The sequence below is a fragment of the Aedes albopictus genome, chromosome 1, assembly GCF_035046485.1.
Source record: "Aedes albopictus strain Foshan chromosome 1, AalbF5, whole genome shotgun sequence".
Taxonomy (NCBI): domain Eukaryota; kingdom Metazoa; phylum Arthropoda; class Insecta; order Diptera; family Culicidae; genus Aedes; species Aedes albopictus.
Window position 1 is genome coordinate 44,228,451 of NC_085136.1, and position 23,870 is coordinate 44,252,320.

The 23,870-nt window shown below is 40.7% G+C and overlaps 2 protein-coding genes across 3 annotated transcripts; one reads left to right on the plus strand and one right to left on the minus strand.

Moving 5' to 3' along the window:
* Positions 1 to 7,787: 7,787 nt before the first annotated feature.
* LOC109402671 (facilitated trehalose transporter Tret1-2 homolog) lies at positions 7,788 to 10,462 on the minus strand. Its single transcript, XM_062844248.1, has 3 exons — positions 10,144 to 10,462; positions 9,456 to 10,073; positions 7,788 to 9,285 (listed from the first exon to the last, which is right to left on the minus strand). The coding sequence occupies exons 1-3, from the start codon at positions 10,255 to 10,257 to the stop codon at positions 8,443 to 8,445; spliced, it is 1,575 nt and encodes a 524-aa protein (XP_062700232.1). The 5' UTR covers positions 10,258 to 10,462; the 3' UTR covers positions 7,788 to 8,442.
* Positions 10,463 to 11,557: 1,095 nt separating this feature from the next.
* LOC109425923 (uncharacterized) lies at positions 11,558 to 16,849 on the plus strand. 2 transcript variants are annotated; one of them, XR_003892744.2, is made up of 2 exons: positions 11,558 to 12,545; positions 15,527 to 16,849. XR_003892744.2 is itself a non-coding variant. In XM_062844250.1 (2 exons), the coding sequence occupies exons 1-2, from the start codon at positions 12,866 to 12,868 to the stop codon at positions 15,574 to 15,576; spliced, it is 1,062 nt and encodes a 353-aa protein (XP_062700234.1). In that variant the 5' UTR covers positions 12,576 to 12,865; the 3' UTR covers positions 15,577 to 16,252. The 2 variants fall into 2 exon arrangements, 1 of the variants encoding a protein (XP_062700234.1); XM_062844250.1 differs by lacking the exon at positions 11,558 to 12,545 and adding an exon at positions 12,576 to 13,877 and having other exon boundaries at positions 15,527 to 16,252.
* Positions 16,850 to 23,870: the final 7,021 nt, after the last annotated feature.

Consider the following 23,870-nt stretch of genomic DNA (forward strand, 5'->3'; position numbering starts at 1 on the left):
TGACTGGCCACTACCAACTCAGCTATCACATGGCGAATATTCAGCAAGCTGATTCATTTGCATGTGATAGCTGTGAATCCGAATGTGGAACTTCGTATCATTTGATATGTAGCTGTCCAGTTTTTGCGCAACTGCGTTTCCGAGTACTCGGTAAACACTTATTAAGTGAAACTGACTTCAGAAACCTGATTCTTCAGGATATTCTGTTGTTCTTAACCCGCTGTGGTAAAGAGTTATAGGCTCTCTTTCGCTTTATGCGTTATTACAGTGCCCTTTTCAGGGCGCTGTTTGAACCCATTGTGGTACGCTTATGCGTGTATGAAGACCCTATTCCGTTACCTGTCCTTTTCCCTGTCCCATCCTTTTTTCCTTCCCTTCTCCCTCTGGTAAATGATGAATAGGCTCGTGTTTATAGCGACGGCACAAATTTCCCAAATGGAGGAGAACGTGCCTCTGGAGCCGACCTACTGATACCTGATAATGGGGAAGTGCATTCCAGTTTGATGTGATTTGACTGACCATATATTTGTTCAGTTCCATTTTTACAGAGCAGTCTGAGATCCCGCCGAAGGGCTCAGGGCCAATGAACCTTTCATTAGATCCATTCCTGGCTAGCTCACCAGCAATCTCGTTTCCCTCTAGACCCGTTTTCAAAGTTTTCAAAGCCCGTTTCAAGTTTTCAAAGCCAGAATGCATTCCCACACTAGCTTTGAGTTACAAGTGTAGTTATTAAGCGACTTAAGTGCCGCTTGGCTGTCAGAGAAAATACATATTTTTGCAAACCTATACTTTCTCCTCAGGCATAATAACACGCATTCTAATATTGCATATATTTCCGCCTGAAATACTGTGGGCCACTGTCCTAAGTGGACAGAGATTTTTGTTCTAGGGCCATAGATTCCGGAGCCTGTCAGATTATTCATTTTCGAACCATCTGTCAAGAAATTTATAGAGCCTGTTGGAACGCTGGGTCCACCTCCTTCCCACTCCTGGCGGGAAGGAATGAACACATCGTAAGGTAAGTCATAATTGACTACCGTTTCCATCCAGTCACTACAAATTCCTATTGCGGGATTTATGGCAAATTCATCTAATATGCTGAGGTGACCCGTAAGGTCTCCCGACAGCAGTGTTTTTGTTCTCTTTAACCTTAGAGCACTTTTTTCCGTTTACAGCTTTATGAATTGATCTAACCGGGGCAGGTGAAGCATTGCGTCTAGGGCCAAAGTGAGTGTACTACGAACTGCACCAGTGATGGCTATGCAAGCGGTGCGTTGGATTTTGTTGAGCTTAGCCCTTGCAGCAGCCTCATTAGTTTTAGGCCACCAGACAAGGGAAGCGTAAGTAGTCCTGGGACGGACAATGGTTTGAAATATCCACATGATCATACTTGGTTTTAGGCCCCATCTTTTACCCAGAGTTTTTGAACAAACCCAAAGTGTATTGAGACCTTTCTGCACAACTGATTGGAGATGAGAGTTCCAATTCAGTTTTGCGTCGAGTATGACACCCAGATATTTTACTTCGCTTGAATAAACTAGTTGTGTATGATTCAAGAAAAAGGGTTTCAGTTGGACCTTCCTCCGTTTGGTGAAAGGGATAATGGAAGTTTTTGTAGGATTTATGCCTAGTTGTTCCTTTTGACACCAGGAAAAAGTGTGATTTAGGGCAGATTGCATTCTTTCCACGATAACACTTTCGAATTTACCTCGTACAATAATGACAACGTCATCAGCATATCCAACCACTTACAAAACCTCTTCTCTCTAAGCTGTCTAGAAGCTCATCCACCACCACTCACCAGTGACCACAACAAAGGAGAAAGCACTCCGCCTTGCGGACATCCCCTTGTTGCTTTAACAGTAATGTATGAACCGCTAAGCTCAGAGGAGATTTTTCGATTAGCTAGCATAGCATGTACCCAGGTAACAATGCATGGGTCGAATTTTCTCCTCAACATTGCTGACCCTATAGACGAATAAGAAGCGTTATCGAATGCGCCCTCAATATCAAGAAATGCTACAAGAGCAATTTCTTTTGCATTGAGTGTTTTTTCGATCTTTTGAACTACCGTATGTAGTGCCGAGATCGTAGATTTTCCACTTTGATAAGCGAATTGGTTTTTTGACAAAGGCATTGCTTTCATAAATTTGTGATTTATGTACTCGCATAGTACCTTTTCCATAATTTTGAGCATTACAGAGGATAAACTTATCGGCCTGAATGCTTTGGGGTTGGTTTTATCTCTCTTTCCTGCCTTCGGAATGAAGACAGCCCGGATTTGACGCCAATCGTTGGGTATATGCCCCAAAATCAGACTCGCCCTAAAAATCTCAACCAAGGGTGGAACCAGTGTTTTCTCCTCTTTTTGGATCAACGCTGGGAATATTCCATCCATGCCAGGAGACTTAAATGGCTCGAAAGATCTCACAGCCCTCTCAACCCTGGCCCGAGTGAAAGCTTCCTTTGCAACCTTTATTGCGTCTTTTTTAGATCCAGAAACCCATGATTGGATCTCTTGTGGATCTGAGACAGCAATTCCAGTGTCTTGGTCGCCGATGCTCGACTCAGGGATTGAATCAGGGAAGTGGATCTTTAACAATTCGCTCAGTGTATCGCTAGGCTCTACAGTGAGCGAACCATCCGTCTTTCGGTGGCTACCCAGACCATTGGAGTGGTCTTTTGAAAGAGTTTTTTGGAGTCTGGCCACTACGGGTGTATTCTCTATGCTTTCACACATTAGAATCCACGATTTCCGTTTGGCTGACCTTATTTCTTTGTTGTAGTTCGTCAGGGCCTTTCTGTATAGGCTCCAATCGCCGGTTCGCTTGGCACGATTGAATTCCCTACGCGCAGTTTTCCTAAGCTTCTCAAGAGTTTTATTCCACCATGGAACATCTCTGCTCGAACTAATTGATTTAGTTGGACAGCTCTCTTGGTAGGCATTAAGGATTTTGTTTTTAATGGATTTGGACGCATCTTCCAATTGTGTAATGGACTTGATGTGACTTTCTATGACGTACTCTTGGGATTGTAGGATAGCTGAGTACACGCAGAAAAATGGCGCTTGTTTAAAACAATAAAACGCATGGTTGATTTTCAAACTAAGAATTTACTTATTCCAAAGTTATATTTAACTGTTTTCATTTAGAGTTTATTGATAAAAACAACCGATTACCATCATTTCATATAATGTCAAAAATTTCATTTGTTTCAACAAAATAAAAACCATAAACATGGTCCAAAAGCACTCACACATCTACAAAATGTTTACCCCAACATCGCCACAACGAAGAAGGTGCAGCAAATCCATCACGCCAACTTCCAAGTGCAGCTTTGGCCGTGATGGATAACGCGCAGGTACTCACGACAGCATCCACAAAAAGTTTATCGGTTTCGCCTTTTTTGTCTTTTTTTTAGTCGTTCTCCTCCCCATCCGCTTACCGACGGTCTAAAAATAGATTTCCGAGCTGCCGCAGTTGCTGCCGTCACCAACACAATCACATTCCGGGTTTGTTAGTGGCAAAAGTGCGGTCGTTTGAATCAATCAATTATTTCATGTTGAAAATACCATATCTCTGTTTGTTTTAACAAACTGTCAAAAATATCGACAAATGAAAATATTTGTATTATCAAACAATAGAACAGTTCAGTTTAAACTAGAAATCAGTTTGTCGCTATAGTAAACTGGAAAATCGGTTGATTTGAACTAGAATTTAATTGTGTTTACAATTTATTTTTCTGCGTGTAGGATTCCCAATCAGTTTTCTTAGGATCTTTAAACGTTTTTTCTATCGTTAGACCCCCTTCCCATTCGAAGATGATGTGTTTGTGGTCTGACATTGATATTTCTGCAGAAATTTATTTTATCAGAGATAGACCGACTACATAGAGTCAAGTCCAAAACTTCCTGACGAATGGAGTTTTCAAACGTGGGCTTGTCACCAACATTACAAATGTCGATGTTCTTGGAAGACAGAAACTGTAACAGGTACTCACCTCTGGTGTTTATATTTGTACTTCCCTATACGGTGTGATGTGCATTTGCGCCACACCCTATGACGAAAGGGATGTTGTGTCGGTGTCTGTAGGCTACGAGCGCAGCTATTTATGGAGGAGGAATTTCGTCCACGTCACCTGGGAAGTATGCCGAGACCATCAAGATCTCTCTACTCCCTCTAGCGGAAGGTACCTCCATCCTGACAGCTACGATGTCCCTTTTTAGGAATTCTGAAATTGGAAAGTATTTACAGTTGTTATGTAATAAAATAGCCACTCTAGGAGAAAGCTGGCTGTCATCATATACCAACTAACATGAGTGTTGTGGAATACCTTGTATTCTGGATTTATTGACCCATGGCTCTTGAATGAGGGCCACGGTTAGATTCTCTTTGGTGAACCTCCGACAGAGCACACCCGTGGCGCTCTCAGCATGGTGGAGGTTCACTTGCAGAACTTTAGTCGCCATTTCCGGGGTTCCCGCTCTTTTCCGGACGCACAGTGGTCCAGATTTGAAAATACCTGGCAAAAATTGCCAAATCACAGTAGTCTGCTAGTTCTAGCCTATTTCAGTGTATTGGAATATGATTTAGCGCTCAATTTCATTTTAAAGGCATTTTCATTTTTTGTCGTTTTCTTCGAACAAAATCCGAACAAAATTGATGTTTTTCATACAATTTTACTACACACATATCATAATGGCGCTATTGTTTTGGCAGCTCTTGGCAGTTGCATTTTTGTTTAACCGATTCTGCATACATAAACGAGCATTTGAACGGAATCTCCCCGCTGGGAGTAGTGGGGAGCGATTTGTAAGACACTTTGAATTCAAACTGTAATAACTTTTCGTATTAATGACATGTAATGTAAATTTTGAAGCCAAAAGTGTTATTTTGATCTTTTACTCCATTTCAGATGTCTGATATACACAAGAACTTAGAAATTAACTTTTGAAAGCAATTGCATTACTTATATCATTAGACTTTTGAAGTGGTTGAACTTGTTTGTGTTCTTTATAAAAAAATCAGCACTTTTTCCATCAGCAGCTATTCAGTGCTGTAACAAGATACAAAATCAATATTTCCAATTTTTTTAAATGCCAGTTAGTGCACCTGGTATTATGGATGAATGCTCAATATACTGTATCCCATATAAGACATGTTCAAAAATTCAGTTTCTGCCAGCTTTTCTCAAAATTGGACCTCTGTGGGACGACGACTGTCCGGCTTTGGATGTTGCGGATGATCAGGATGTCGTTTGATGTTACAGTTTGGGTTGTTTCTCTTCCCTGTAGCGACCTGGCCCGCCAGTTTCGCCTCTGTGGTCAAACTGTCGCTTTTTGCACCCCCTTTGCCCTGTTTAGATACCTTTGGTTTGGTACCACTAGAGCAGGGGGTCGCATGTAAGCTTCGAGCTTTTCCTTTAGAGGCGGACTGATTAGCCTTTATGGTGCTTTTTGGGTGAGATTTACTAACCTCGCCCGAACCGGAGGCATCCTCAGATTTCTCTTTGGTTGGCCTTCCAGTTAGCCGAACCTTGCCTGAACAGGAGGCCTTCTCAGATTGCTCTTGGGTCGGCCTTCCAGTCGGATTGGCAGTATCGGCAGTCGGTTGATGTAATCTTCCTTAGTTGGATTTCACCAAATCGGTAGTTGAGGGTGTATTTGGACTTCTTCAACTTTTCCATCGACGCACCCTCTACTGAGAAGATCCATTCAACATGAATGTCTTTCAGAATGGATCGTTCCACAATACGCCAATTAGTTGTTGTGATGTCATTTTGGCTTTCTATGAGAGCCTTTATTCGATCGTCGTCATAGCTGGAGCTTTGTGGGAAGAATGCTCGGATCATCTCTGGACGTGGAATCGCCACTTCGTCCATTGCCATCAGCTCTGCAACTTCCCAGGGTTTCATGGATGGGGATATTCTCTTTAACCACTCAGCAGTCTCTTGATCCTTACAGATTAGAATCATGTAACCGGACTTGTAGATGAGGTTGTTGAATTTGGGTTTTATTGGCTCGTTTCGCTGTTGAACTACTCTGAGCAGGAGTGCTTCTTGTAGAAGGTCTAGCTGGGCTGTAGTGAGTTGGACGGTGGGAAAGTCTTTAGGTATTATCCCGACCTTCACGCTTTTGGCCATATCACTGTAGCTGATACCAGCTGTTTTCCTCATGGGTGGGTTTTGTTGTCCAGACATGTTTTTCTGAGGCGCGCTGTTTGTGGACTGTTGGGCGCGCTCTCTCGGATCCAGATGGTGCTTCACCCTTTTTTGTTTGGGGTCCTCTGTGGCGGATTTGTCTAGGTCGTTTCTCGAGCGTTTAGAGGAAGTGGGCTCGCTCTCCTTATTCAGGATTATGGGCAAGGCCTCATTCCGGTCTTTTCTCTTCTCCCGGAGAGTTCTAAGCTGTTTCCTCTGCGAGCGTGTGAGTGTGGGGAATTTCCTACTCGGAGCCCCCTTGGCTTCCGTAGAACCCTTGTTATCTTCGGATCCTTTGCTACTTGCTAAAGATTCTTGGGGGTTGATGACGATCCGTATACCATCATCTTCGTTATCCACCATGTCCAACCTGCTGGACTGGGGTTGTAGATCTGGATCAGCTTTGTCGAAACATGTGCTGCTCCGGGAGGTAGGCGTTGAGGGGCAGGATATTTCCATCTTCTCCTGCGAACTACTGAGTAGCTGGTCTTCGGTAAGGCCAAGCTGACTCAGAGTATTCTCCACTTCGCTCTCACATGACTGAGAGAGGCAGTCGTCACCTCGAAGGTTGTTTTTAGAATTTGTACTCATTTTTGGTCCCACGAGTAGCTAGGGAAATAAATGTCCGCTGCACCAGTGCTCCGCCGTAGTGCAGTAAGGGCTGCTTACTGGGGTGTTCGCCCTGGTGCACCCCAGGCTCCGTTCGCGGTTGAGCATGAACCCCCTCAACCATTCAGCCCTCGGCACGGGTCGCATGACACCTTGGCATTGGAGTTTATCCATTTTTGCTTTACACGATGGCCATGAATAACAGCCATCGCAACCTTCCTCCTTTACCAGGGCTTAGGACCTGTAGCTCAAGTTCTCAATAGTTTCACGATCTTTCGGACATGCAACTACGGAGAACCATCATTGCTAGCGGAGTTCCGCATCTTCCAGGCGACGCTTTTCTTTCGAAACAGGCGGGTCTGCTGTTTCCGCTTCTGTTTGTAACGTTCCACGTTCTGTCGGGTCCCTTGCTGCAGCATTACCGCCCGCGCTGCGTTCTTCTCCTCCAAAACCGTTCTGCACTCTTCGTCGAACCATTCGTTCCGTCGATTCCGTTCCACGTATCCGATGGTGCTCTCGACTGCGTCGTTGATGGCTGCTTTTACTGTACTCCAGCAGTCCTCTAGAGGGGCCTCATCGAGCTCGCCCTCGTCTGGCAACGCGGCCTCGAGATTCTGCGCGTATGCTGAGACGACATCCGGTTGTTTCAGTTGCTCTAGGTTGTACCGTGGCGGTCGCCGGTACCGTACATTGTTGATGACGGAGAGTTTTGAACGCAGTTTGACCATCACCAGATAGTGGTCGGAGTCGATGTTGGCGGCGCCACGGTAGGTCCTAACGTCGATAATGTCGGAGAAGTGCCGTCCGTCAATCAGAACGTGGTTGATTTGAGATTCCGTTTGCTGTGGTGATCTTCAAATCGACTCTCCCGACTACTTTCGAGCAAAGCGTAACCGGAGTCCATACATCCTGAAGTGGTTTCAGATAGGCCTAGATGAAATAACTTCCGGAAAACCGCAATTAACTTTGAGAAAAAGTTTAATTTATTTAATAAACGTATTCGCTCTTTTTACATTTGTTTTGATTTGTGTTTTTAACAAAGCAGTAGATATGAGTAGGGTCAAACCATCAATACGCTCATTGGAGCAGAATAAGGTGGGTGCAAGTTTGAATACGGTGGTTACTTTCAACATATCTTTCCCTGAACTGTCCTGTTTTCGATATCGATTAGTAAATGATTACTGTCAATTCATTGAGTCCAAGCGAATAAGAGTATATCACACTCAAACTGACTGCAGTTAAAGACTGCGAGCACGCGTTTCAAGGAGAACACCATACAGTATACTGCTATTCTTTTTGCAAGATTCTCAGGCAGACTCACCATTCTCTTTGTTTCCGGAAAGCGGTTGCAGCAGACTTCTAGTCACTCTTCGAGTGCACGCGCCACGTCTTTTGTAGTTCCGAGCCATTTGAATAATTCATCGAGCTGCTTTACTAATTTCTGGGAGCTTTCTTAAAAAAAAAAGTCGTTGTAAAATTATTGCTTTTGAAGTCCTTCCATTTTTATTAAAGTTGTTTGTCTAGTATCTAAAGTGGCCTCAAACACAATGAGTATTTTCAATAAAACAAACCTACTATTAAAACTACCCACAAGCATTTTGTATATGTTTCTCGCACTTCTTAACGGCTGTCGGATCAATCGTTGTCCTCTATCGTTGAATTGCTTTGGTCACTGGGACGTCGCATCCTTCCGCCGGAAAGAATCTGCTGGATTTCCACCAAGGTGATACCCTTGGTTTCCGGAACCATGAAGAACACAAATACGGTGCCGAGGAGCGATAGGCCGGAGAACAACCAGAACACTCCGGCAATGCCGAGGTCATCCAGAACGTCGATGAAAAACTTCGTTACAAGGGAAGCGAGCAGCCAGTTGAACGCTCCGGCCAGTGGACTGACGTAGGCCTTGACGTTGCTGGCGCACAATTCACCGACCATAAGCCATGGAATAGGGCCATAACCGATTGAGAACATAGCGATGAAGAGGCATACTGCCAGGACCGGCAGCCAGCCGAGGTTCTTCACTTGGGTGGAATCGTCTTCTTGTAGCTGGAAGTACACCGCGAGGAGGATGGTGGAGACAGCCATGAAGATGGCAGAGATCATCAGTAGGATTCGACGGCCGACCTTGTCGACGATGGAGATAGTGAGCAACATTACGACGACCTGGATAGCTCCGACGATGACAGTAGTGACAGGAGTGGCCACCAGCACTCCACTATTGGTATCATTGAAGATATATGTCGTGTAGAAGATGACGGTGTTTATACCAGACAGCTGCTGGAAGAACATCAACCCCAGGGAGATGATCAACGTCCGCATGGTAGCACGCTGCTTGAAAGCTTGGAAGAAGGTTTTAATTTTCTCGCGAATGTTGGCCTCTTCCGCTCTGAGTTCACTGATCTCGGCCCACTCATCGTAGCGCCTTCCGCGCAGCCACATTAGCGACCTTGAAGCATCGTAATCACGATTCTGTTCGATCTACAATGAAGGAGAAAGTTCTCATTTAATAGGTAAATTTACCTACTACAGGCATAATAAATATTCTCAGCTAGTTTGTCCAGAAATACCAAAGGAAATCTACAAGAAATTTATTGGAGGCACCTCCGACATATTATATGTCAATGGTGTGAGGAACATTAAATACTTACGAAATACTGAGGACTTTCCGGCATAAAGCATATAAATACGAACACAAGCGGAACCACAGCGCCACAGATTATGCTCAGCATTTGTACGTTTACCGCGTCACCGATTCCGTAGACAAACAGTATACCGATCGTGACCAGCAACTGGTATAAAGTTCCCAGCGATCCACGAATCAAAGGCTGTGCGATCTCAGCCGTATAAGTAGGCGCAGCGATACAGAATGCACCGCTTCCGATACCGACGAAGAATCGCCCAACCATCAGCATGGCCACGTTTTTCGCGAAGATGATCAACGACCAGCCGAGTAGCAATGGCAGAGCCATGGCCAGAATGGCCCGCTTCCGACCGATCATCTTCATCAGAACACCAATCAACAAGCACATCAACGCTGCGCCCAGATTGGCCATCGATCCGATCCAGGAAAACTCTTCGTCACTGATCGGGAACCCATACTCCTTGTTTTGCACCAACGGAATCTCCACCTGTGAGGTCCATCCGAGGAAGGTACCAGTGGCCAGGGCGCCAGCGGACACAGCCAACCCGGCGATGTATTGTGGAAGCTTCCGGCCGGATTCACCGCTCAAGTGATTCACCACGAAGTCGCTTGTTGTTCCGCGCGACTGAAACAAAAATGGTTTAAAAGTTAGTCACGGTGCGTGATTTGCAATCAGAGTGTAATCCACGCAGTACATCCGGATCCGGGTGTGAAGCTGCACCGTAAGGTCGTGACCCCGAAGACACTGATGGGGCTGTCGCTGGAATAACAGCGATGAGTGGAGTGCGCTCATTATCGGAATTCCTCATTTAGGTACGATAAGATAAACGGTTAACTGTTTCGTCAGAGCCGAACTCAATCAAAGTTTGAACAACCGATATTTAGGACTAATTGGGGCCAAATTCTTAGTCTAGCACGTTTGAACACAACATTCTGAAAACACCGCTCTCGCGACCAACTTAGAAATGAATAATAAAGATACATTTTTGATACGGATTACTTAACGTCACAGACAAACAGTCGTTACAACAGTCGAACCCCCCAATATTAGCATTTAAACGCTCTCTGTGAGCGAACGAATTCGCTGCTAGGAAGGTAAACATTGTAGAGTGACCGGAATTAGACGACTGTTTGTCTGTGGGTTCGTTATCATTTCTCAATAGAAATGAGATAAGGTTTAAGAATACCCAATATCCTATCGTAGTCAACTTTAGAGATTTGCTGGTAGGCCCTAGCAAATGTGGATAGCAAAATAACTTTCTTTATCAATACCTAAAACAAAACAAAAAACCGTGGACATGGTAGCCAAATGAGATAGCATCTGTTTTCAAACAAACAGTTCATAGCTAACAGTACTAGGAACCTGGTAAACCTCAACTGGGGTTTTAAATTTTGTAAAATGTATTGACTTTTTTATTTTTTACGAAAGAGCACCTTTTTCTGAGCCACATTGATTTTTTTCAGATTTTTAGAACTTTATTTTGGCACCTAAAATTAATTTCGAACAGATTTTTCGAAATCACCTTTTACAGCTGCGCCCAGTAACCAAATGCGTCGAGAGGTGATTCGACAAATCACTCCCTTACAAACTTAAAATCGATTTCTAATTAGGTTCCCGGGCACCGAAAATCATGAAAATTTGGATGTCGGCTCAGTTTGGAATGCAGATTCAGAATATGCGATTATCTCAACACCGTTTAAGAAGCTCAGATTCCAGTTTCCACCTTCAATGTGGGAGCATTTCGGAGGCAAAGCGTTCGCAAGTTTGTGAAATAGGAGTGTTCACGGTGCGGCTTCGGAGTTAGTTTGGCTTTCTATTCCGCAGAACCATTACCTGTTCTGTGGCTTAGTTGGTTAAAGCGCCGGTCTAGCGAATACGGAGTCGTGGGTTGGAATCCCACCAGAACGCGATTTTTTTTTACAAAATTTCATCTCTCAATTCGTCAGTTAGCAACATTTCGTGCCTTCTAATTACAAGTTTTTCCAGAAAGCGTTCGATCCCATTTCCTCTGGCTGAGTCCCATCATTGCGTTGATATAGTGCCGGGTGCAACATATAATATGTACTTCAAATGTGTTAAAAGCGAATAAGTGTGTTCGCCATAAAAAGTTATTATAGCAAACGGTCTGCTACCTAGACCTCTTAAATAAACATGAGTCGGCGGCTGTCGGCCTCTTTCAACTCGAACTACCTTGTGCTAAAGACGTCTTACCAAACAGCTCCGAAAGTCTACAGCGTGGTAATTAAATAATCAATAAGTTCTCCGGTAACTTCGAGTCCACCTCAGATTGAAACTTATTCGCGGATATAAAAGTTGGCGACGAGAAAAGTTAACGTAAAATAGTGCGCGTGTGAAAACTGAACAAATTTCCCGAATTTTCTGGTGTGATTTCGAGCCGGAGAGTGGTTTTTTTTCTCCCATTGTTGGAAGTGGGCTGTGTGGAGACAAACCAGCGGCGGCGGCGTAGTACCGACGACAGCCGATTGCATCAGCCGGTCCCACTCGGGGAACGTACCAGCAGCAGCAGCCATCTACATTTTTCGGACCGCAGCGGAGAAAGTGTTTGTTGTCCAATCTTTTCGACGCGGCGGCGGCGGATTTGATTTCCCGAGAAAGCTGACAACGCAACGGATTTCTTGGTGGCGGTAGGCATTTTTTTGCAATCCGCGAAGGGCGTTTCGCAAAAGCGGTAGAGGTAAGCGTTTATAAGCTTTTTATAACGCCATTGTGTGACATTAAAAGCAGCACGTTAATTGTTTTAGTAACGCCATTTTGTGTCTAGTGAATTTTGGTGATAGCACGGAATGAGAAGTGTTTTAAATTAAATTAAACGATTTTTTCTTAATATTTAACGAAGGTGTAGAAGTCCATCGATACGGCTCGGCATTTTTTGCAGCTGTTAGGCCGTTTCGTAGTGTTAGACTCGTTCCGTCTGGAAGATGATTTTTGCTGACTGGCCGTGACGTTTGCGGTGACGATTTCGTTGGTCAAAGCCCGGACTACCGGACGATTTTCCTTCCTCTTGCTGGAGCGTGCGTCCGTCGGAAGTTTTCTGGTGAAGTTGCCAGGTACCGGAAATAGGTCGAATCGCTTTTGGTAAGTCGTTTTATTTTCTTCCTCTTATTTTATCAATGCTTAAGAATTGTTTCTATTGTGTGCACAAGTGTTAATTTTAATAGTGAATTGTATTGTTCATCAAAAAGTGCTTTGTGTGTTCACATTGAACAATAAGCCGTTTACCGCATAACTGGCGGAAGTGCCATTTGCAATTTTGAATAGTTTTAAAAGATTTTTTAATCGATTTATTTTGTGCAAAATTTTTACGTTGATATCCTGATTTTAATTCGATGTTGTTTTAAGTTAAATATCTGTTTATACTGATTTTTTTTAAATTGATTTTAAAAATTATAGAAACAATGTCTAGTGTTGCTCAGAATATCGATCCGTACCGCAAAGGACAATCGTTTGCGTCATGGTTCAAGCGACTAGGATACCATTTTCGCGTGAATAAAGTAGAAGAAGCGGACAGAAAGGATCAAATGTTCTTACTTGGAGGAAATTTTTTGTTCGAGGTAGCTCAGAGCTTGTACCTTAGTGATGAGTTACTCGATGCAGCACCTTATGATGAATTGATCGAAAAGCTGAAACAAAAACTGGATAAAACGGATTCCGCGTTAATCCAACGTTACAAATTTGGCTCCAGGGTTCAACAACCTGGTGAGACAGCCAGTGATTTTGTTTTCTCGCTGAAACTCCAAGCGGAATACTGCAATTTTAAGAACGACAAGCAGGACCGCATAGTAGATCGCATTTTGATTGGTTTGTCGGATGACAATTTAAAGCAGAAGTTATCGGCTGAGGATAGCGAAAAACTTAACTTGGCTCAGGTTGAGAAGATGGTGACAACATGGGAAATGGCTACTTCCAATGCGAGAGCTTTGACACAGGACGGTTCCTTAGGGCAAATTGCTTCCATTGTTGGTGGGCGAGGAGCTCTCTTGCAGCGTGTAAAACAGTTAGCTCAAAACCGAGGACCAGTCAAAAGTCGACTAGGTTTCAATCCTCCGTCCGTTTCTCCTGTACGAGGTAGTCAGCCTAGCGCAAATTCCTATGGCTACAACGATCGTAGAAACCATACTTCACAATCCAGACAGTCCAGGCAAGTGCGATTCCAAGAACATCGGAACAGATACCAGGGTGCAAGCAATCAGCGAGCGGATAGCAGAACCGGTAGGCAGCTGGTCTTCGATCAAAGGGTGTGCAGCTATTGTGGGGTAGTTGGACACGTCCGAAGGAAGTGTTTCAAGTTGAAACAGTATAAGAAAGACCCGATCAACAACGTGAATATGGAGGAGCCTGAGACAAGTACCTTGTCCAGTATGATGAATCGTTTTTGCTGGGACGAAAAGAGTGATGATTCCGATAAAGGTGAATTACAATGCATGCATGTTTTGTCTGTTAACAATATAAGTCATCCATGTTTACTAGAACTAACAATTCAAGGAATCAATTTGCAAATGGAGATTGATAGTGGCTCCGCTGTTTCTGTGATTGGGAAGAAGTTATATTTGGCTAAATTTGATGTTCCCATTGAGAAAAGTTTAAATAATTTAATAGTGGTAAACGGTTCCAGATTGAAAATTGCTGGGGAAGTTGTTGTTTCGGTTGAATTTCGGAATATAAAGGCAAAATTGAAGCTTATAGTTTTAGATTGTGATCATGAGTTTGTACCTTTATTAGGGAGAACCTGGTTAGATGTTTTCTTTCCAGATTGGCGATGTTATTTTGACAGACAAGTAATGATTAACAGTTTAATTGACAACAAGAACAAAGACGTGATGAATTATGTTAGGAACAAATTTTCTGATGTTTTCATTCAAGATTTCGCAACTCCCATTGAAGGTTATGAAGCCGAGTTGGTTTTGAAAACAGACAAACCAATTTTTAAGAAATTTTATGACATTTCCTACAGGTTGAGGGACAAAGTAGCTAAATGTTTTGATAGTCCAGATTGTCAGAGTTTTGAAATTCCTATGCATAAAAGTGCAGACTACAGACGAAACCCTTTTATTGTTTTAGATAGCTTGTCTAAAGCAAATATTAATGCAAATTGGGAGGAAACGAAAGTGTTTGTAATTTGGTTGAAATACCTGTACTATACCATTTGCAAAGGAGGTTTGTTGCAGTGGAAAACTCCTTCGTATTACTATAACAGATACATTCCAGTTTTGTCTTGCAAACTATATTGGTTGTATAGTTTGTTGAAGAACGAATTTATTGCTTTTTGGAATGGTAGTTGTAACAAATCAGATAGTTCACCTTTTGGAAACAATTTCCTTGAATTGTTCAATCCAAGACAACAAATCGTAGTAGCTTATGGTGCATTTGATGAAGTAGTTCTGCATTTTGTTGGCAGAGTAAAGAAATCCAAGTTTTTGACAAGCAGTTTTTTGGAAAAGGTGGAAAATGAGTTCATTAAAAATGATATATCGTGTTCAAAAGTTGTAAAAACATGTTTGGCATATTTTGCTAGATTTGGGTTTCCGGATATTTTTGTATCCGGTCCTCCATTTAATTCTCATGAATTTAAAAACTTTCTTGAGAGGCAAGGAATACGGGTCCTAAACATTCCTCCATACAACCCTGCTAGTAATGGCCAGGCGGAGAGATTAGTTCGTACGGTAAAAGATGTATTGAAAAAGTTTCTACTTGACCCAGAACTCTTAAGCATAGAATTGGAGGATCTTATTAGCCTGTTTTTAATAAATATTAGAAATAATGTGACGATGGATGGTGGCTTTCCTTCCGAAAAAGTTTTAAGTTATACTCCTAAATTGTTAATCGATTTGATTAATCCTAAGCGACAAACTAACAAACAAGTACCATTAACAAATCATAAGCGTAATGATGAATTAACCACTGGATCACATAATGATATTGGAAAAGAACCTACTAAAGATCCTTTGGATAGTCTGATGGCGGGTGATGCGTTATGGTACAAGAATAGCAATCCTCATCATCAGGCTAAATGGTTGAAGGCGTATTTTGTAAAACGTTTCTGTAAAAATATTTTACAGATTACGATTGGAAGCGGTATAATCACCACGGCGCACCGAACTCAAGTTAAGCTCATAGACGATGCGGACGGCCGTGCGCGAAGAAGGATGGTGGTGCATGTCGATCGCACTGTCGATAACCCTGGTCCATCACTGCCATCATCACCGTTACCATCAACATCAACACCACGAGAAACGAGTCACGAGGAAGAGCCGAGCGAGGAGCCTTTCCGGGGTTTCCCGGAGTGCGAATTGCGCGGTGTCGAATCTCAAGTTGTTAAGCCGAATCGAAAGCGGAAGTCTGATGCCAACCTGGTGCTCGATGGCCTGCCGAGGCGGTCGAAGAGAACAAGAAGAACTAATCATAAAAGTGAATTCGAATATTTTTAATGTTAGATAATCAAATGAATTGTTTGTTGAGATTTTTGATAAAATCGATCTTTGTTAAATAATAGATAAACTATTAACTCGAAAAAAGGAAGGACTAATATGTACTTCAAATGTGTTAAAAGCGAATAAGTGTGTTCGCCATAAAAAGTTATTATAGCAAACGGTCTGCTACCTAGACCTCTTAAATAAACATGAGTCGGCGGCTGTCGGCCTCTTTCAACTCGAACTACCTTGTGCTAAAGACGTCTTACCAAACAGCTCCGAAAGTCTACAGCGTGGTAATTAAATAATCAATAAGTTCTCCGGTAACTTCGAGTCCACCTCAGATTGAAACTTATTCGCGGATATAAAACATATTGTCCCATGTTCCATACGAATCCCTATTAACATGGGACATCTATACTGCACACGGCAGTATAGGAGCTTTTAACACCAGATTGTGAGGATCTGTCGACCAAGTTTGTTATCAGCCGCTTAAGTGCGTTTCGATATTTAGCTCAATTCAATATATTGCATAACATATGTACATTTGTTATCAACTTAAACTCAATGATAACATAACTTTTTATCGCTCTCTTATTCTCTGTTATCTCAACGCATCCTTTGTCCCCTTTGCCTCTCTGAGCTTTCTCTCTGTTGAGCAATACGTCTACTGGATTGAACACGACCATGTTACAAACTCTGGATAAAAAGTGAGTTTCTAATACCGTTGGTTTAGCCGTCTAGACTATTTAGACATACCGCTACGGCACATATGTCCGATCGTGAAAGGTCGCTGTGTGTTCCACGAATGGGTGACAAAACGTCAAAGGGACAAAATGTCGAAGGGACAAAACGTCGAAAGGACAAAACGTCGAAAGTGTGCAAGTGTGCGCAGTGGGTTAGGGACAAAACGTCGAAAGACAAAACGCCGAATGCCAAAAGGTCGAAAGGGACAAAACGTCAAAAACGTCAATTAGTGAGATCTTTATACTTTTAAAGGAAACTCATTCTTTCACTTGTAACTGATGGCTAGCTCAGGGGGAGCCTTTCTGAGACCTCCTGGCGTCTTGACCAGTTCTTCTCGTGCAGATAATATTCTGCTACCAGCTTCCACAATCTTTCACCATTACGTCGCATCTTTCTTCAGGATGCCTACGATGACAGCTTTAGCTATCGTCGACCTGATCTCTGCCGCTTTGAGGTTTTTTTTATTCTTCAATCACTTAACCTAATTTACAGCTCAATTGTCCACTAGGGCACTGCGTGAGCGATTCCAAATGGAGGCTGTGCAAAGACCTAAATATCCCACACACTCCGATATTAAAATTAAATTCGAATGGAAAAAGTGCATTTCACCCCACACTCCCATTAGAACAACTGCCCGGGTGCTTGAATTTCAATTTACGCCAATATCAATGCCCATCGTAACTAACGCGCAAAATTTCGGCAGCTAGAAAAATCGCACCATACATTACTGACCTGGTTTTATGAATCATCGCTCATGTGACGACGGACGGATGGTCGGCCGGGGCAGCGATCGCGCAGCGATACGTTGTTCATGATCGTACACGTTGGGTCCGGTTGGTGTGGTACAGTTTTGATTACGCTTGGTTGGGTTGACGACGATAACGATGATGATGGTAATGATGATAATGACGAGTAGGATAGGTAGAGTATGTACTAGGTTTTGGACTTTGAGTATTTACATTTGGTATGGTTTTGGATACGCCCAAGTTGGTTCGGGCATTGTTAGGAAGTATCGTGACTAATTCGGCAAGACGAGAGTGCTGGTAGGAGTTTTAGACACGCCCAAGCTGGTTCGGGCATTGCTAGGAAATTTAGGCTATAAATACTGAGGCTTTGGCTTCAGTCGGGGGAGTTCGGTGACAACGTTAACGCAGGCAGCACATCGGATAAGTCTTGAGCTCCCATGTGGGACACCTCTAGATACTGTCCTAAGGCTGTAGGTAGGACTTAGTAGTGGTCAAGAAGAAGCTAGAAGTGTCTCTAGTCTAGTCTAGTCTAGTCTACACATACACAGCCATTCATTGAAAGAATCCTGGAAAATGATAGAATCGACTACTTCTACCATTTTTCTTGTCATTATTAATGCTTGCAGTACATCGAAAATGCATTACAAGCATTAAAGCGGCCAGGCCTACTGTGCAGCGTTATTGATTATACAATAAAACCATTAAGCGGGGACATCTCGTACCAACCGCTCAGAAGCTAGAAGTGTCTCTAGATTGTTAAACTTAGTAGTTCGGTGAAGAAATACAGAAAATATTAAGGTGATATAAGAAAAAGTGAATCGTTGTAATATAAGATAAGTGATGGTTTGTGATACTTCAATATAGTTTATTTAAAAGATGTCGTCGGACTGTAATGAAATGAAAGATATCACATTCCGTGTAGTGTTTAATGCAGCCCCTGGACGGTACAGGGCGCTTCAATATGGTGACAGCGAAAAACTGTTCGACAATTAGAACAGCGGAACGCCAATTTTCTGACTGGAAGAAGAAATCAGTGTCAGAATCAGTGCAAACCATAAACATTGAACAATTTTGAACAATTGAGAAGAAAACAATGTTACAGACTGGATGGAAAAGATGAAATTCGTGGCAGCGCAAGTGATAGTGGGATACAACGTAGCACCGAATTGGAAATGGCAACGCAACAACCTGTGTATGAAACCGAGTGTCTGGACCAATGGACATAATTCAGCCTGCATTATTTGATGGTATCGTGAGTATTAACCTTTTAAATGATTAAGTGTTTTGAGATGGTTTAAAATCAGGATTTACTTTTGTTCAAACAAATGTTCTAGTATTTACCAAAGAATAGTAGAGATGCAAAATTCCAGGGAACAAATAGCAGGAACACTAATAACTCAACTCAAAGGAACAATTGCTGAGATTGTATCGCATGAATTGCTAAATGTGCGTCGTGAAGTGAACCAGATCACTGATGCAATAGAAAAGTCCCAGGAGTTTTTGTCTACTAAGTTTGATGCAATCGTTCGTGACTTCCTTGAGCTGAAAAACGAAAATGTATCTTTGAAGCGAGAACTTGTCAAACTGAAGGAGACACAACGTACTTTGTCTACTACAGTACATGATCTTGAGCATCAGGTCGATAAAACTAATCGAGATGCAGACTGCAATAACGCAATTATTCTGGGCGTTCCATCTCTTCCAGGTGAAAATGTCCAGGAAATTGTGCATAAAATGATTACCAGTTTTGGTGCAAAAATTGAATCTGATGCGATCGTCTCAGTCTCAAGGCTGTATTCGAACAATAAGTCGAAATTCCAATTAGCTCCGATTCGTGTGGTTTTCAAGAACAAAGGATTAAAAGAGAGTATCTTTCGTAAGAAGAGGGAACATGGGAAATTGATGTCATCGTTAATTGATCCATCTCTCATTATCAACGGTAAACCTACAACAGTAACCATTCGTGATGAACTAACACCATTGGCATTGGGGCTCTTGAACGAGTTGAGAGTTTGTCAGGAAAGACTAAATATAAAATATGTTTGGCCGAGTGGAGGCGGTACTATTTTAGTAAAAAAACATGATAAATCTAAACTTGAAATAATAAAAAATAGGAATGATCTGCTTGACATTGTTAGTCGTTACGCGAACTCAGGACGTTCCCCAACTAACGAAAGTACTGCTTTGTTTGTATAACAGACCTTTGTTTTATACTGCGTGTTTTGTATTTATGTAATCTTAAATTATAATGGCTAATTCAATTAATTATTATTACGATACAATTAACGGATTTAACCTCAATTGTGTTACAAATAATGAAAGTTTTTTTCGAGTAGCACAGTGGAACATTAGAGGAATTAACGACATGAATAAGTTTGATGAAATATTATTATTTTTGGAAAGTGTTAATGTGTCTGTTGATGTACTAGTTATTGGGGAAACGTGGCTTAAATCTGATAATTGTTGTTTGTTTCAAATACCCAACTACAATTCTGTGTTTTCTTGTCGTGATTCGTCTTCTGGTGGTCTTGCCGTGTATATTAAGAGTGGGTTAAGTTACAAGGTCGTTAAAAACGTTCATATTAATGGAATGCATTTGATACATAATGAAATAAAAGTTAATGGGTCACTGTATGATGTAGTTGGTGTCTATAGACCCCCATCGTTTGATTTCACAAAGTTTCATGATGAACTAGAAAGTTTGCTATCGACACTCGGTTCTAGTCCTTTTTTTTGTAGTGGGAGACGTTAATGTTCCAATAAATTTGACAAATAACAATGCAGTTGTCCGGTATAAAAGTCTTCTAGAATCATATGGCTGTGTTTGTTCAAATACTTGCGCGACTCGCCCAGCTATCAACAATATATTAGATCATTTTATTACCAGAAGAGAAGAACTTTCATGTCTCAGAAATGATACAATTTTTTCGGAAGTGAGTGATCATCTTATTGTTGTTTCATCAGTCAAAATAGTCAATCCAAGAGAATGTATTGTGCTCACCAGAAGAATTGTAGACAAAACTAAACTGAATGATCTTTTTACAAATTTCCTTAATAACTTTACTTGCTGTCAAGATGTAAATGAATCAATCGAAACCCTGGTATCCACTTATCAAAATCTTTCAGAGCAATGCACAAAACTTGTAAGAGAAAATGTAAACGTCAAAGGTCAAATTTGCCCATGGCTGAATCTGTATGTTTGGAAATGGATAAAACTTAAAGGAAAATATTTGAAGAAAGTTAAAAATGATCCTAATAATGATCGTTTGAAGGAAATGTTTAAATATATATCCAAGAAAACTGATATCGCCAAAAGAAGCTGTAAGAGTCAATATTATGAGAATATTTTGAGCAATACTTGTCATGCCAAGCAATGGAAGCATTTAAATGAACTGATGGGACGGAACCCGAAGCCAGTAAAAATTGAACTTTACTACGGAGGGCGTAAAACCTCGAATAACAGGGAAATATGTGAAATTTTCAATGATTACTTTGCAAATATTGGAGAAAATTTGGCCAGTACTATACAGAAAAGATATACCAATCCTGTTAGAACCGTCAATCGTTTAGAACATTCTATTTTTTTTGAATCCAGCTAATGTCTCTGAGGTAATCTCCATAATTAATGAACTCGACGTGAAGAAAAGCTGTGGTCCGGATAACTTTTCACCTAACATCATTAAATCCAATGCAGATACATTTTCCGGACTCCTTTCGCAATTGTTTAACCAAATATTGAGCCAAGGTAAATACCCAGATTGCCTCAAAGTTGCTAGAGTTTCACCCATTTTTAAATCAGGTGATGCGACTGATCCATGTAACTATCGTCCGATTTCTACCCTGTCCGTCTTTAGTAAAATTTTTGAAAAACTGCTTGTAAATCGAATTGTTAATTTTCTAAACAAATACAATGTTCTTTACAAATATCAGTATGGATTCCGAAAAGGATGCAGTACTGCGACCGCTATTGTGGAACTCGTAGACTTTTTACTGGACAACATCGATAAAAAATGTATAGTTGGAGGTCTCTTCATTGATCTTAAGAAAGCATTCGACACTTTGAACCACGACATCTTATTGAAAAAATTGGAAAGCTATGGCATACGTGGATTGGCTTACGAAATCTTTCGTAGTTATTTGAGTGATAGGAAACAGTTTGTAGCATTGAAAGATGATTTTAGCTCCACGCGGTTAATCAACATTGGAGTCCCACAAGGGAGTAACGTTGGTCCTCTACTTTTTTTGTTGTACATCAACGATTTGGGTAACCTTCCTCTTAAAGGAATTCCAAAACTATTTGCCGATGATACAGCATTGTTCTATCCGGATTCAAATGTATCTTCAATCATTGAAGCTATTAATTATGACCTACGCTTGCTTATGAATTATTTTGAAACAAACTTATTGTCATTAAATCTGCTCAAGACCAAATACATGTTATTTCATTCGCCAAGGAAGAAAATGTTTAGCCACGCTAATCCAACAATCTCTAGTGTCGAAATCGAAGAAGTATCAAGCTATAAATACCTTGGATTGATATTTGATCCTATTCTCTCTTGGAAGGAACATATTAGAAAAATTCAAAAGAAGGTTTCATCACTTTGTGGCTTAATGTATCGAGTGAGACAATTTGTGCCGAGGAAAGCATTGTTGAACTATTATTATGCTTGTGTTCATTCGCACCTACAATACCTGATCATTGTTTGGGGTCATGCTAGCCAGTCTAACTTGCAAAAGTTACAAGTTTTGCAGAACAGATGTTTAAAAATCATTTACAAGTTACCTCGACTTTACTCTACTGGGCAATTGTACGAAAATTCATCACACAGTATATTACCACTACGTGGACTTTGCAGGCTGCAAACATGTTTGTTCGTTTTTGATATGTTGAAAAATTCAAAAGCACATTGTAACCTTGTTTTTCCAACTGGTAATCATATGTATAATACACGTCAAGCAAATAACTTACTGCGTTCCAGAGCATCCACTTGTTTGGGACAAATGCGAATCACGTCTTATGGTCCGTCGGTCTATAATGTTTTACCGAACTATCTGAAAGCATTGAACAGTCGGTTGCCATTCAAAACTAGATTAAAACAACACTTTAAATCAAAAATCAGTGAATTCTTGTAACTGCCAGATTGTTTTTTCTCTTCTTCTGTTTAAGTTTCTCTTTTTTTTTTAATTCTTTTTACAAATATCAGATTTACGCTCTCCTTATATAAATAAATGTTGTTAAAATAATTATAAATTAAGTATCAACTAATTAATTTTGTGCTATAAGGGATCCCTTCAAAGGAACATCGTTCCACTGGGAAATCCCCAAGTCAAATGTAGTTGTTCCTCGTTTATCACACTCGCTCAAGCTATAGTTATAGATAAGATATTTCTTGAATTGTATTACTTTTTGATATAGTTTTGTTCTTCATAAAAAAATAGTAAAGATGTGTCCACAACCAGGGGGCTCACTCGAGCTTTTTGGTGTGGGGGTGAGTGGAGGATCGCATTAAAAAAAAAAAAAATTGTGAGTTGGTTTGAAATGATGGAAAATTTTTACGATATAAACAAAAACATTTTAATTGAAATACTGTTGTAGGAAAAATAAAGAAGTTATTCAAAAATTTATAAAAAAAGGAAATCATAGTGATTTTCAATAAATAATGGAAAAATATAACAAGAATAATGATTTCAAGAAGAACAAGTGGATGCAAAATACGAACAAATAACACTAGTTAACAAAATCAAAGGAAAGTCGCGGACTTCTGTTAACGATTAAAATTAGTGATGCATAATTACGTGCTGATTTTGAGACCGTGTTTAAAATAAGAAAACTAAGAAAAACAATTTTTTTTATTATACGAGACAATCGCAACCAAGTTTTTTTTTAGAATTTACTAAAATTCAAATATCTCAAGTTACAATTCACCAAATTTAAATATCTTTTTTGCAATAATAGGAAGCTGAATGTAATATGTTTTGAATATCTGATTATTATTTTTTTTCTCGTCAGATTAGATATTGATGAGTGTTGAGAAACAATCTCCTTAAATTGTAGCAAAATATTCAATAAATAAAACAAGATTTGTATGTTTCTTTCAAAAAAATAAAATAAAATATTTATCAGTTGTAGCAATGTTTATTCCAAATCGCCAGCTTTGTACGGGATATCGAAAATGTTTTCAGCTCTACTGTATTTTTCTTTTCTTATGCTTTCAAACTTAGAGCATAATTTTACACTAAACATGATTTTCAGCTGTAAACTAGCATTACAATGGAATGGAATCAATTAAAAATTGAAAAAAAAAAATAATAATTTTGTAACTATGCAGCAGACCGGCGACAATTAGGTCGTGTTAATTTGAATTGAAAAATAAATCAGTAAAAATATGAACATAAAAATGACCACGAATACAATGGATGAAATAGGCAACAATAGTGGAGCGAACAACGCTAGATTTGAATTTCCAATAAATTTTGCTATACAGTGTATACCAGAATTT